The sequence below is a fragment of the Gekko japonicus genome, unplaced genomic scaffold (genome assembly GCF_001447785.1).
Source record: "Gekko japonicus isolate JY-2015 unplaced genomic scaffold, Gekko_japonicus_V1.1 scaffold178, whole genome shotgun sequence".
NCBI classification, from domain to species: Eukaryota; Metazoa; Chordata; class Lepidosauria; order Squamata; family Gekkonidae; genus Gekko; species Gekko japonicus.
The window spans coordinates 1,355,034-1,370,778 of record NW_015173679.1 but is presented as its reverse complement, the minus strand read 5'-3'; the positions used below and the strand labels follow the sequence as shown (position 1 = coordinate 1,370,778).

At 41.9% G+C, this 15,745-nt stretch overlaps 1 protein-coding gene across 1 annotated transcript in view; it reads left to right on the top strand.

Moving 5' to 3' along the window:
• Positions 1 to 15,745, top strand: part of GRIK1 (glutamate receptor, ionotropic, kainate 1) — a 187,346-nt gene that overhangs the window by 114,724 nt on the left and 56,877 nt on the right. Inside the window, exons 9-10 of the mRNA XM_015422986.1 lie at positions 9,509 to 9,616; positions 12,748 to 12,792. Of these exons, the coding sequence (XP_015278472.1) occupies positions 9,509 to 9,616; positions 12,748 to 12,792 (153 nt within the window). The remainder of the gene's footprint in view (positions 1 to 9,508; positions 9,617 to 12,747; positions 12,793 to 15,745) is intronic.

The window sequence follows — 15,745 nt, the reverse complement described above, 5'->3', positions numbered from 1 at the left end:
CCTTCTTCCCTTCTCTCTTTCCCCCCCACCTTTTTCTTTTCTCTTTTTTCATCCTTTCCCTGTTTCCCTCCTTTTTCCCTTCTCTCTCTTTCTCTCCCTCCTTCTTTCCTTCTCTTTTTATCCCCTCTTTCCTTCCTTCTTTACTTCCCTTTCTTGCCCTCTTTCCTTCCTTCTTTCCTTCTCTCTTCTCTCTCTCTTTCCTTCCCTCTTTCCTCCTTCTGTGGCCCAACTCTAGTGAGAAGGGGTTTAAACTTTAAACCCCTTCTCTCTTCGCTCCCCCCCCCCCTCAGGCCAGCTGGGGAAGGGAAGGGGGGGCTTTTGAAGATGCCTTCCCCCCTTTGCTTCCCCTTCTGACATCACTACCGGTGATGTCAGGGGGTGTGGCATATGCTAATAGCCTAGTAGCTCACTAGCATACCGTATGCTAATGAGCTCCTGCAGCTCTTTTTCTACGAAATGACCCCTATTGCTTTTCTGTTGGCAGAAGTGAATCTTCCTCTTCCCTTAAGGTCTTCTGTGACCTCTGAGGAAATCAGGGCTGAGGGAAGAAGAAGAAGAGGAAATTGGATTTATACCCCGCCCTTCACTACCCAAAGGTGTCTCAGAGCAGCTTACAAACTCCTTTCCCTTCCCCTCCCCACAACAGACACCCTGTGGGCTGTGAGGTAGGTGGGGCTGAGAGAACTCTGACAGAAACTGCTCTTTTTCAAGAACAGCTGGGGAGGAGTGTGGAACAGATAAAGCATATGCATTGTCCACATGCTGTATATACAACCCTTTACAAAGGCTTAGGGGTCCACTTTAGACCACTGGTTTTGATAACAAAATTTTTCAATTCAGCAGATTTGCAACTATGCAGTTGATGTGTTTTATGTCAGAATTTGACCTCAAGACTTACATCTAAAGAACGAATTGAAATTTGACTTCAAATGTTAACTATAGAATGGTTAAAACGAGTGAACTAAGCTAACACAGCTAGATTTAAGTCCAGCATGATTTTCAGAGTATCAGCACTTTACTTAAGGAAGGTTGTCAACATCCAGGTGGTGGCTGGAGATCTCCTGGGATTACAACTGATCTCCAGGTGATAGAAATCAGTTCACCTGGGGAAAATGGCTGCTTTGGAAGGTGGTCTTTATGGCATATACCCCATTGAAGTCTCTCCCCTACTCAAACCCAACCTTCCTCCTGCTCTACCCCCAAATCTCCAGGTATTTCTCAACCTGGAGCTGACAGCCCTATCTCTAAGGTGCTACTAGACTTGAATCTAGTAGTTCTACAGCAGACCAACATAACTACCTGTGTTTTGGGTTGCTAGGTCCCCTCTGACCACTGGTGGGAGATGAAGGCGTAAGGTTGCCAGATCCAGGTTGGGAAACTCCTGGAGATTTGAGGGTAGAGCATGAGGAGGGTTGGGCTTGGGGAAATCTCAGTGTAATCTCTCTGTATTTTAGTGTATTTCTTTTTCAGAATAGTATATTAGAATACTGAATATAATGCAAGGAATATTGAGATGTTTTGCCGCATTCACCTAAAAAAGAAAAACATGTTGTTAAGTGACCTCCACATCTGAAAGGAGAGAATGGAGAGTATCAGTTTACTTCCCACAATTAGAAAAGATATCTGCACACATTTATCTGCTATTTAGAAGAAGAAGAAGAAGAAGAGGAGGAGGAGGAGGAGGAGATTGGATTTATACCCCGCCCTTCACTACCCAAAGGTGTCTCAGAGCGGCTTACAAACTCCTTTCCCTTCCATTCCCCACAACAGACACCCTGTGGGCTGTGAGGTAGGTGGGGCTGAGAGAACTCTTGACAGAAACTGCTCTTTTTCAAGAACAGCTCTTATCAGAACTACGGCTTGCCCAAGGTCATCCAGCCAGGTGCAAGTGGAGGAGTGGGGAATCAAACCCGGTTCTCCCAGATTAGAGTCCCTGCACTTAACCACTACACCAAACTGGCTCTGATGTATTTATTGCTTTACAACTTTTGACTTTATAACCTTAGCTTGTTATTTAGTTTTGCCTTTGTACATCTTCATCATGTTACATGTTACTTTGCTGTTCAGCCCATCTATAAGTTTGAACCTTACCTACCATTCCAATGTATTTTTAAAAGTTTGCATGCACACACAAAAAAACCCTGTTGCTCTTAAAGGTGCCACTGGACTCTAAATCTATTCTCATGTCTTGCCTTGAAAACCCTACAGGGTTGCCATAAGTCAGCTGCAACTTGACAGCATTTTCCACCACTAGCCTGACCCTATCTACACTTACTTGACAGTATCACTGAATTATGTAGCGATTACTCCTCAGGAATGGTGTATAGGATAGAAATATATTTCAGATGTCAGTTCTGACTTGAGCTGGATAGGTGGTGGTCCAGAGGAATTTATAAATCACTAGTAGAAAGGCACTAGTTCTTTACGCTTGTTTTGTAACATTTCACCGGAAATTATTTGAAATATCTATAAATCTTGCAAATGAAAATAAATATTGCTGTACAGTTAAATAGATATGTAGTTTCACATAATATGAAAACATCTGTTAATTACATTTTAGAAGCAAGTAGAGAGGCTTTCTTCCATTTGTCTTTCTTCATAGCACCTAATATACTGATGTACTTTAATTAGTTTTGAGCTGCCATGTTTATATATAGACTAGCAGTAAAGCCCGTTGTGGAAATAAATACAACGGGATCTAGAAAGAGGCTCTGGGGGAGTGCTCTGGCTTTGGGCAAACAGTGTCATTTTGCTGTGGTGACCTCAGCAGGGTATAATGACAGAGTCCACTGTTTTCTCCAGAGGAACTGATCTCTGCTCCCTGAAGAGTAGTTGTAATTTTGAGTGATCTGTAGCCCTCACCTGGAGATTGGCAACAATTGTTACCCAGGATGAAATGGCTGGTTTGGAGGGTGGAGTCTATGGCATTCTACCTATCTGAGGTCCCACCCCTCCTCAAACCTCACCCTCTTCAGGCTCCATCCTTCAAATTTGAGGTGTGGAATGCAGTGAAGTCCAATCAGCTTCCATATGCAAAAGACCTTGAAGGTTCCATATGCAACTGACATTCCAACTGCCTTGCGGGGAGGGGGGTGAGTTTGAGGTGTGGAATGCAGTGAAGTCCAATCAGCTTCCATATGCAAAAGACCTTGAAGGTTCCATATGCAACTGACATTCCAACTGCCTTGCGGGGAGGGGGGTGAGTTTGAGGTGTGGAATGCAGTGAAGTCCAATCAGCTTCCATATGCAAAAGACCTTGAAGGTTCCATATGCAACTGACATTCCAACTGCCTTGCGGGGAGGGGGGTGAGTTTGAGGTGTGGAATGCAGTGAAGTCCAATCAGCTTCCATATGCAAAAGACCTTGAAGGTTCCATATGCAACTGACATTCCAACTGCCTTGCGGGGAGGGGGGTGAGTTTGAGGTGTGGAATGCAGTGAAGTCCAATCAGCTTCCATATGCAAAAGACCTTGAAGGTTCCATATGCAACTGACATTCCAACTGCCTTGCGGGGAGGGGGGTGAGTTTGAGGTGTGGAATGCAGTGAAGTCCAATCAGCTTCCATATGCAAAAGACCTTGAAGGTTCCATATGCAACTGACATTCCAACTGCCTTGCGGGGAGGGGGGTGAGTTTGAGGTGTGGAATGCAGTGAAGTCCAATCAGCTTCCATATGCAAAAGACCTTGAAGGTTCCATATGCAACTGACATTCCAACTGCCTTGCGGGGAGGGGGGTGAGTTTGAGGTGTGGAATGCAGTGAAGTCCAATCAGCTTCCATATGCAAAAGACCTTGAAGGTTCCATATGCAACTGACATTCCAACTGCCTTGCGGGGAGGGGGGTGAGTTTGAGGTGTGGAATGCAGTGAAGTCCAATCAGCTTCCATATGCAAAAGACCTTGAAGGTTCCATATGCAACTGACATTCCAACTGCCTTGCGGGGAGGGGGGTGAGTTTGAGGTGTGGAATGCAGTGAAGTCCAATCAGCTTCCATATGCAAAAGACCTTGAAGGTTCCATATGCAACTGACATTCCAACTGCCTTGCGGGGAGGGGGGTGAGTTTGAGGTGTGGAATGCAGTGAAGTCCAATCAGCTTCCATATGCAAAAGACCTTGAAGGTTCCATATGCAACTGACATTCCAACTGCCTTGCGGGGAGGGGGGTGAGTTTGAGGTGTGGAATGCAGTGAAGTCCAATCAGCTTCCATATGCAAAAGACCTTGAAACGCTGGGCGGGACTGCACAAAGCAGCCAGTCAACCCAGCCAGCGTCTTCTGACTGACTGTTCAAGCGTCCATACACTAAAGGAGTGCATTTTAGAACTTTGGCACCCACTACTCAATTATATATAAGGAGAGATAGACAGATAATATGGACCAAAGCAAATGGCAGTCTTGACATTGTACATGAACTTAAATTCTTCTTCACCTGTTGCAATTTTTACTGAACAGTCAGCGTATAAAACAAGTGTACCAATGACACTGTTGAACTGACTGCTTGTTTTTAGAAGATAAGACCTTGTGGCTTTCCCCCTCCTACAACAGACCATTGGGACTGCCATGGCCAGAGAGAGGATGGGAGGTCCATGCAGTTCCATTGGCGATGGCATTTTTTGAGAACAGACTCAAATTTTGCTTGTGCCCAAAGACTGATTGAGAACAAAATAGAAACATGAGGTTGAATCAGATTGAAATTCTGGGGGGAGGGGGCTGACTTCTTTTATATATTGTTAACTGGTAGTGTACCTGTTCATGACCAGGATTGTATAAGCTGATCTGTCAAGAACTTTTTTTCAACTCTGATTGGGTAAGTAAATATATATAACCTGCTGTCATGGCTGGGAGTGTTTGGGTTTTATCCTCACTGGCAAGGGTGGTGATATAACACAAAGGGGTAACAGGCTGTTCTTTAAGACACCCTCAGGCTTGTAGTTAAGGCTATAGCCAGGGCTTCTGTTCTTCAGTAATGATTCCTGACTTCCACCATCTTCTGCTATTATTTGCTGTTTTTCATAGTCAATGTCAATTTCATAGGACAGCCATATTCTTCTTTTCCCCAATGGGATTCCCACCAGAATGCCTGACAGACATGCCCATTTCATATTATTCAGGCACCTCCAAAATTCAAGCGTGTGAAAGTTTATTTGGCTGAAAATAATGTGCCCTTCAGTTGCCCATTTTGTAAAGTCACAGCTAAACTGATTGTTCTGCATAAAACAAGATTCATCATTTCAGGAAATTCAGTTTTAGAGTCTTGATTAAAGAAGAAGGGGGATGTTACACATAACTTTGTAAACTTTGTCTGCACTTTTTAGTAGGATTATAGCCATCTACAATGGGTGCAGGGCTTTTTTTTCTGGGGCAGCACACCAGAATGGAGTTCTGGAACCTCTTCAACAAAATTATTTTTTAAATGTTTAAAAGTTCATGAGTTTTCAGTATACAGATTGAAAACTTCATTTCCCTCTTGAGAGTTCTGGCACTTCTTTAAAAAAAAAAAGCAAAGCGCCCTGAATGGGTGTAATGAATTTTGTAAAAAACGAATACCTGAAAGAGCTTGGTAATTAACTGATGAGGAAGGGCTTATAATGTATCATTAGACACTGAAGTGTCCCGAAACACTCACAATCCAGGACCAGGAAGGAACTACAAAACGTAACTTCACCACTTGTTTCAACTGTGTATAATATGTTGGAGATAATTTTATGGTTTTAATTATTTTAAATTTGTCCATCACCTAGAGCTCCACATTTGTAGGGATTAGGCAATTTATAAATGTAATGAAATAAAATAAATAAAATAAAAATAAATAAGAGCAGCTAAATAACAAAAAAATAATCAGTTGCACTAGAAAATTCATTTTTCTTTTTGTTTACAGTGTTGTTTGTTTAGAAATGCCAAAGTTTTAGTTTAATAGGGCATCAAGTGCAAGAAACAGTTTCTTGTCTTAGTACCATTTCAGGTTGCCATTTTTCTTGGCACTGAACTACTGCAGCTTGTTCGTTCCCTCCACTAAGGATTCAGGTATACAGGATACTTAACTTCAATACTTGACTTAAGTCCAACAATTGGGATCCCACTGCAACATATGCCTCCTCCTCCTTTGTTATCCTGCCTGTGTAACCTGTGAGTAATATTGCTTGTGTGATCCTTCTCAAAAAATCATTCTGACCACATCCCCTCTTTACAGCTCCCCACAAAATACACTATTTTTTCACAACTCTCCCACCCTCACCCCCATTTTAGACATTTTTGTTTTGGTCCAACAATGTTTGTTTATTTATTTTTAATCCAACAATGTTTATGTTAATGCTCAGCCTGGGAACTTTCTTCCACAAAAAGAGAAAAAAAGAAGAAGAAAGCTTAGTCCAGGTTTCACTCTCACCTTTCTACTTTCTACCTATAGCTGCTAAGGTTCTTATTCCCCAATAAAGCCACACTTCTAATGTAAGAGAAGGAATCATGAGCAGAATTTGACTTTCCTGTTGTTTGTTTGTTTTTGGTCTGCTGGTCCATATTTTGGCAGAGAGAAGGACACAGATAGCTGGTTATCCTTCCCCACCACAATCCACAAACTGTTTTTAAAACTACCACACACTTCAGAAGCATGTATCATGTGGTGATAATGGCTGTTGTTCAAAGTACAAAAGTCCCAAACCAGTCTAATGTTGTAGATTGCTGGATATTATGGCTTGAATACGGCATGTGTTGAATTAGAGAGGTTAGAGGAGTTGAAAACTTACTGGATTTGATGAATTTGAAAAATAGCAAAAGAGTTCAATGAATGCCTTTGGAAAGGACATGTGAGCATTCACATCAATATCTTAAAACACCAGCAAGATGACAGTGGTGGGTTCACTAACTCTTTGCAATATATCATCAGTATTCTGGTTTGAAGAGCATATAATAACATTATTGGAATATATATTGATGACGCCACAAGGAAAAGAGATGTGAGAAAATATAGCATCTGATAGCGTTGGAATTGGCAATAATTTGGTTTGGTATCTGTCAGAGTTTACTTTGAGCCAATGTGGTAAAGTCAGACTCTGTTATTCTTTATCAGCCTTAGTTTATCTCATAGGATTGTTATGATGAAAAAATGGAGAAGGGAAGGACTGGGCACTCTACTCTGATTTCCTTGAAGGAAAGGTAACAATGAAAATGAACTCCCTGCAGCCCAATAATTCAACATTCTTTTAATTTTGGTTTGAATGTTATTGCTAGTATCCATGGAGATACTCAGGGTCAACTTATCCATTAGGCACAGTAGGCACATTGCCTAGGGCCCACAATACTATTAGGGGCCCATGAAAATGTTTTAATTTATTTTAAAATCAGAAGGAAAAAATGAACTTTTAAGGTTGAAGAAAATGTTTTAATTTTTTAAATTTATTTATTCAAGTTATACCCTGCCCTCTCCACCACGGCAGACTCAGGGCGACTTACATAAAATTCATATAAATACACTTAAAACAGTAACAAATGTTTTGCGGGGAGGGAGGGCTATAAATTGAATTTATAAATTAAAAAAAATCATCATAAAATAACATGACACTTCATTTTTTTAAAAAAACCTGAAGTGCTGAAACATGGTCTAATAAATTGCAAGAGCAGAGGTTTCAAGTTCGCAATACTAATCCTGATGGTATTCTCACCAGCTCAATTTGTTTGAGCAGTGGGCACAGGATGTAGGTGGTAAGGCCAGGGCACAGGGACACTTCTTGGTATTTACTGTGGCTCCTTAGTCAAAAGCCTGGTGGAAGAACTCCATCTTGCAGGCCCTGCAGAAGTGTAAGAGGTCCCGCAGGGCCTTGATATCTTTCGGGAGCTTGTTCAACCAGTATGGAGCCCCACCAAGAAGGCCCTGGCCCTGGTTATAGCCAGCCTGGCATCCTTAGCCCAGGAGAGCCAATTGATTTTGGGCCCTTGAATGCAGTGCTCTCTGGGGAATATGTGGGGAAAGGCAGTCCCTTAGGTATGCCAGACCCTGACTGTAAAGGGCTTTAAAGGTTAAAACCAACACCTTGAAACGAATCCAGTATTCTATTGGTAGCCAGTGCAATGCTTTCAGCACAGGCTGGATGTGCTCCCACATAGGGAGATGCATCAACAGCCTGGCCGCAGCATTTTGCACTAGCTGCAGCTTCCAGATTTAGGACAAGGGCAGCCCCATGTAGAGAGCATTACAGTAGTCTAATCTCGAGGTGAGCATTGCATGGATCACCGTTGCCAAGTCGTTGCATTTCAAGGAAGGGAACCAGCTGCCTGATCAGCTGAAGATGATAAAAGGCTGACTTGGCAGTGGCTGCTACCTGGGCCTCCATTGTTAAGGAGGCATCCAAGAGCACTCCCAAACTCCTAACCTCCAGCATTGGCACCAACTGCATCCTATCAAAGGTAGGGAGTGGTATCCCTACTCCTGGGCCACCCCAGTTCAGGCACAGGACCTCCATCGCATTCAAGGTCAGTCGTCTTGGTCTAAGCCAACCAGCCACAGCTTGTAATGCCTGGTCCAGATCTTCCAGTGTAGAGTCAGACCAGCTGCCCAACAACAGATAGAGCTGGGTGTCATTCGCATACTGGTGACACCCTAGCCCATGCCTCCAGGCAATATGGGCAAGGGGGTGCATATAAATGTTGAATAGCGTTGGGGAAAGTACTGCCCTTTGAGGCACTCCACAGGTCAGTGGATGCCTTCAGGACAGCTGCTCCCCTAGTGTCACCCTTTGTCCCTGACCCTGAAGGAAGGATGCAAGCCATTGCAAGGCAAGCCCCTGAACTCCAGTGTCAGCAAGGTGGTGGATCAGTAGCTGATATCAAACATGGCCGACAGGTCTAACAACAACAGCACCGCCAATCCGCCTCAATGCAGATGCATCCAAAGGTCATCCGTGAGGGTGACCAGTGCTGTCTTTGTCCCGTCTCCTGGGCGAAAGCCAGACTGGAAGGGATCTAAAATGGAAGCATCATCCAAAAAGCTCTGTAACTAGACTGCCACAGCCCTCTCTATTAGCTTGCCCAAATAGGGCAAGTTGGAAACCAGCCAGTAGTTAGCCAATCTGGCCGGATCCAGGGATGGTTTTTTCAAGAGGGGACAGATCACAGCCTCCTTAAGTGCTCTAGGGAACAAGCCCTCCGAGAGTTTTGTTCTCACATCACAAAAAAATGGAATTTTAGGGCCAAAAAAATCTATTATATTTTGCCTAAAACAGAAAAAGATACAATGTTGAAGTATTTAAAGTTATATCAAAAATAATTTTTGATATTGATATTATTATGGTGGGAGGGGCCCCACAAAGGCAAAAGTGCCTAGGGCCCACAGAAGTCATAATGTGGCTCTGGAGCTACTAACAAAGACTCATATATTTCATTATTACATACAGATAAAGTTTTGAGTTTTTTATTATCAATCAAATGAGAGTTTTTATTCTGAGTTGTTTGAGAATGCCAGTCATGTGAAGCTGAACCTGGGCATTAAACTAAAGTGAATCCTTTTTTTCTCTCTAGGCTAGATGGGATGGTTTGACAGGGCGCATCACCTTCAACAAAACAGATGGCTTAAGAAAGGATTTTGATTTGGACATTATTAGCCTCAAGGAGGAAGGAACAGAAAAGGTAACCAGTTTGGGACTACTGTGCTCATGCTGTGAGCCAGAAGGTACAGTCAGCAAGGCTGTATATATGTAAAGACTAGTCTTAGAAAAGCTCAGTGAAGTAAAAGCATGTCTAGAATTTCTCCAGTCCAAGCCCCATTGGAATGAATGTAAGCTGTAGAAGGGAACTTCTATAATTTTATGCATATCTTCTGTTTATTCCGATGGGTTTGAGCAGCAGAACTTCACAGTGGTTTATGCCAGTTGATAATGTTATGCAGCAGCTCACTTGCTTTAAGTTTCTTAAAATGTTATAGACAGGGGTCATTTCGTAGAAAAAGAGCTAGGGGGACTCATTAGCATAACTCATTAGCATATGCCACACCCTCTGACATCACCGGAAGTGTGTCCTCCCCACAGCCGGCGGCGACCTCTAGCGGGCACCAGCAGGGAGCTCCAGGCCCCGCCCACCCGCACCTCACCCGGGGGGATGGCGTCCCCCCGTCCCCCCCCAAATGACCCCTGGGTATAAATAAAGTTTTTTAAATGGGTCAAATTATTTTTGTTACATCTTACAAATTAAAATAAACATTCCTTTTAATATGGAGTAATTGCCCCAGTCCTAATCATAGAATCATAGAGTTGGAAGGGACCTCCAGGGTCATCTAGTGCAACCCCTTGCTCAGTGCAGGAATGGAAGCCACATGCTTTGATTGGTGCCACACAGGCAATTCCCAGAACAATCCAGCACTGCAGCTGAATTTCCTGTAAAATATATTTCAATCAAACCTCTGTCATCAAAACAGCAGGTTGGCAGCTTATTATCATGTGACTATGCCCATATAACCATGTAACCAGAGTGTCCATGCACACATATGGATCAGGGTCACTTTTTTTCAATATGATAGTAACTCATATCCTCAACTCTTTGTTGTAATTTAGTGACTGAAATACATTTCCAACTACATAAAGTAACACAATCACCCCCAAACTGTAAATATACCTGTTGTTGAGTTTTTTGGTAGAAACTCTGTGATATTCACAGGCACAAATTTCAGGCCCAACATAGTTAAGAAAACACCCATGAAAGATGTTTTTTCATTATCATAGAATGGGGTGCAAGGCTGGGTACAAAAGAAGCTGTGCAATTCCAGAGGTTATCTGTCCAAACTGAGAAGCTTTTCAACTCCATAGCTATAGGTTATGTACAATTATTTTCTCTGTTAGCTTCTACCTTAATTTCCCTGACCTTTTTAGTGTATGCTGAATCAAAACTATATTGCCACCAAAGCCTCTGTATTAAATGCCTTTCTATAGTGTAAATACTTCTCACAATTTTTTTTACCTTTGTGAAATAATATCATTGTCCCAGAAGCCTTACTTTGAAATAGGGTTGCCAAGTCAGAAACTTACCGGAGCGGGGGACTCCCGGCTGTCGTCTGAAGTGCGCGCACGCCGCATCCACATCACCCGGAAGTGACACGGGTACGCCGGGCACGCTGGGGGCGGGACCAGGACCATCTGAGGGAAAACCATAGAGTTTTCCCTCGGATGACCGTGGCCCCGCCCCCAGCATGCCCGGCGTACCCACATCACTTCCGGGTGATGTGCACATGGGGGGTGGAGTTCCCCCCGGGGCCCAGTCCACCGGCGGTAGGGAATGGGCCTCTGGCCCCCCGGGGGAACTTGGCAAGCCTACTTTGAAATGCATTTCTGTTATCAGCTGAACACTTCTGAAGCATCCCTGGAATTTCATAACATTCCATGAGCTCTTTTAAAAACACCCCCCTGCCAGTTTTTGCTTAGCTCGGCTGGACCTGCAATTATTATGCATTTAGGAGCATTCAATAAATATTCTTGCATTTGTCCACCAAGTTATAATTCAAGACAGAACAATTAACTCATCAGCAAAGGACACTATGAGGAATACATGAAATACACACACACACATATATATGCGCCTATTAACAACCATCCTCAGATGTGAAAGTCTGGCCTCTTTTGATTATAGACATGAATAGTTATACACATCTGATTTGTTTGCTGCCTTTCATAGGCGGCACTACTCAGACATAACGTATTTTAATATATAGGCATATTTGCATAAGGAACATATTTTGTTATTTAACATGATAATGCCTGTTAATATTGTTCACTCCTTTGCTAATTATCCATGTTCACACACTGCAAAAATGTATTTATCAATGTATGAATACGATTTTTTCATCTGAGGGTGCATTACTTATATGCAGAGGGATCCCTGTAGGCCTCTCCCTGCATGGTATGTCCCCATTTGAAGCTAAAGTAACTTGACTGAACAGAGGAGGAGAGCTGGAGGGGGAGGGATTGGACATGCTGCCCTGATATGCTGTTTGCATGTAAGCATGTGTATGTACAGTGAGGGGAAATGGATAGTCTTACAGGAATTCCTCTGTTCATGGGTTTGAGGAAGGATCTACTGCATATATCCTTCATTTTGGTTTGGGTAAGCTTTCAAATTAGGCACCACACAAGCGAAATAGTCTGGGATAGATTTGTTTTAATGAGTATAAACCTGAGAATCCTGTAAACTGTACAGCTATCTGGATCTGCTGTTTGTTACATCAACATAAACAGTCTGTCTTTCATAATAACATGCCTCGAAAAGCCAGAATTTCATTTCACTTGAAGAGCCGTGGAAAACTTCCCAGAGAAATTGGGCTGGCTTTACAACATGAGCCATAAAGCTACTAAAGCTCTCTGAAGTGTTATGATCCCAGCCAATTTATCCTATGATAAGCCTGTTGTTACATTGTGGAACTGGCCTCTTTCTGTACTTCAGGAAAGGAAAGAAAGATGCTGAGACCCAATGCAGGGAATCCATAATGTTATCCACAAGCAGTCAATGGTTTACTGAAAGAAAGGGACCTGCAGTGAGAAGAGATGAGGCACTGAATTCATTCTAACATAAGAAAATTTCTTATTTAGATAGATGAAAGGTCAGTACTACCAATTATTAAACACAATAATGTCTCGATCCTGGAATAACTGGCTCAGTAAATCTTTATGCTGTTAAAATGAAAATGCTACGACTGTGTACCTCAGAATACATTGTTCTTTCATTTTTAATGAAGAACTGTTTTGTGTTCTTTTCTGTCCTTTTTCTATATTAAGGCTGCTGGTGAAGTTACTAATCATTTATATAAAGTATGGAAGAAGGTTTGTATATAGACAGATGAAAGAAACCTTCAGGCTGAGTCTCAAACTCTTCCTTGAGGTTTTGACAAATGGATTGCAAATTGCAGTTTAGCGACAATAGCCTGTGTTAGAATGTGTTTTGCTGTGTAGAACAGATCATGGATTAACCTTTGCATTTTATCTATCCCACTGGGTACAATTCTAACCTATAAAAGGCACAACCTTTGCTCTTGACCAAATTCTGAGTTAGTCCTTTCTGTGTAAGAGTGTAGTTTAGGTACAATCCTGCTATCGGTTATACTTAGATCCAATCCCAGTGTGATTTATGCATATATAATATGATCCAGAATTAAACCATAGCATTTCTTAGTGGCATGAAACACTGAATTAAGCATCAGTAGAATCAGCGGCTTGGATCCTATGTAGATTTCTACAGGTGCAAGAGAAACTATATTCACTGATCCCCTCTGCTATGGGAGACCTCCAATTTCCCCAAGCTATTCCTGGTGTCCCCCACTTTCCCCATTTCAGAGGGTGATTTGAGCTATTAAAGGAAGGTGGATAGGTAAAAATCATCTTCCTTGCATCTGTGGAAATCTACAAAGATCAAGCTAATGTGTTTTGATTTTGATGTGTTTAAATTTGTATTAATATTTTGAAGGTATCAGATAGCTTCACAGTTTTGTCACTTTTTAAAAAGTAAATCACATACTCCTGTATACATGAGTAGATAGTGAGATGCTTCATTTATATTCTAGGCCTCCATGCTCCTTAAAAGTTGCTTTACAGTATTATAACTTTTGCTGAGTGAACACAGCACTCAGATTATGACAGCCAAAACTGCTGACCACCTATGAACTGCATCTGATGTTAAAGGGGACGAAAGTACAGCCATATTTTATACACTAACAATTACATAATACAGTAGCTGTAGTAATATTTCTATCCTCCTTGGGTTCAAATATCACTACCCCGGTCCTCAAGATATGATGGGAAATCAAAGTCCTAGTATTTACATGAAGCTTACTTCCATGTAAGTGGAAATTCCCTTTCTTTAAGTGACGTTTGTTTCCATTTAAGTACCCTATGGATATTCTGTAAGAAAGTTATCCATCAGATAACAGAGTAGGAAATTTTTGCAGTGATGCTCCCAAATGCAGTCAATTTTTTAAATTCCAGCAGCCAGTATCACATTTTGTGTAGAAATATTGTAATTCAAGAAAAAAAATTCATTTATGTTTTTTCTTCTTACATTGCATGTATACAAACATCACATAAAGATGACATTAAACTGACACTGTGTATGCATTTGACTTTGTTGCTGGGCTTGCACAAAGGAATTATGTGGGTTTGAAACATATTCCAATTACCCAGGAATGCAATTACCCAGGTTAACCAGAGTTAGTTTCTCCTAAGAAATTGAGGGGGAAATGGTTTAATCCAGAGCATGAATCCTAGTTTGGGGTGGGAGAATGAACTCCAGTTAATTTGTGTGCCTATATTAACACATCACAAGTAACTGGAGGTGGATTTAAACCAGATTTCCTTCATCACATTCTGCCCTAGAAACAGAAGGTAGGGAGGCTGGAGCAAGGCATCTGCATATGTTGGAACAAGCTGGGTGTGTGCCTAATGTTGACTTAATGTGATGTCTGAATGCAGCCATACTATAATAAGTTTAGTACTCTTTCATCACTATGCCTAATTATTATGCCTCTTAATATATAGTACACTGTTCAAAGATTGGATTTATCACTGAAAATAGCTAGATCATTATCAAAATGTCATGACAGGTTAGGGTTGCCATCTCCAGGTTGGGAAATACCTGGAGATTTTGGGGGTGCAGCCTGAGGAGGGTGGGGCTTGGGGAGGGGAGGGACTCCAATGGGGTCTAATGCCACAGAGTCCACCTTCCAAAGTGGATATTTTCTTCAGGCGAACTGATCTTTGTTTCCTGGAGATCAGTTTTAATCCCAGGAGATCGCCAGCCACTACTTGGAGGTTGGCGACCCTATGAGAGGCTCATCGATCTTATTTGGTTTTTATTTTCAGGTAGTTCAAGTTATATTAATTTAATTTCATCAATTCTAATATATTCAGAAAATTAGTTGTATGTTTTGAGTTTGTCACTAAACTGCAATAGCTTCACCGTAGACATGATCCCTTAATCTCATTTTTTTCAATGCCCTTCTGAACTTTCTCATCACTGTAAGGTTTTTCTTCTAAGGCTAATGTACAGTGTATATGTTCTATATATTGTGATTGTGCAGTGCCATTTTTGTAAGAATGCTTTACAACCTCATTGCCAACAATTTCAAGCACAATTTAAGTGCATTAGGAAACACAATAATCCATAGGACTGTGACAGCATACACATACATAAATCCCTGAAATTTCCAGTCACGGATTCTCAAATAATGGGGGAGGGGGGAGGGACTGAGATTTGTGAGCTATTGCCAGGCAGGTTAGATAGCATTTGGTTGCCAGGTCCCCTCGTCGCTCCGACGGAGGGATTTGGGGGTGTTCCAATTGGTGGGTGGGGATAGTTAATAGATGAAGTCATATAGTAAAAAACTAAAAATATATCAATGTTATTCCAGGCACACTGAAGCACAAGCAGAGAATAGTTTATTCAAAGATGAGATTAATACTTGGGTACTAAATAAGTTGCTGATAACTTTGTGCCCTGTATTTAATTAGCTGCAGCCATTTGTAGTGCGATCTGTTGTTTATGGCCTATGAGTCACTAGCTTAAATTGTTATTTGTTCATCCATAGAATGGCAGTTAGTCGAAATGACTGGCCTGTTCATCAGCTGAACACCATAGAGATGTGAAACGTCTCATATCACTTCAAGATAATACGTTTTAATGAAGCACTTCACACAATCAACTGAATTCAAATCAAAAACAAAGGGGGTAGGGCTTGGGGCAGGGTTTGGGGGCATCCCCTCCCACCCCCCTCCCATCCCCCTC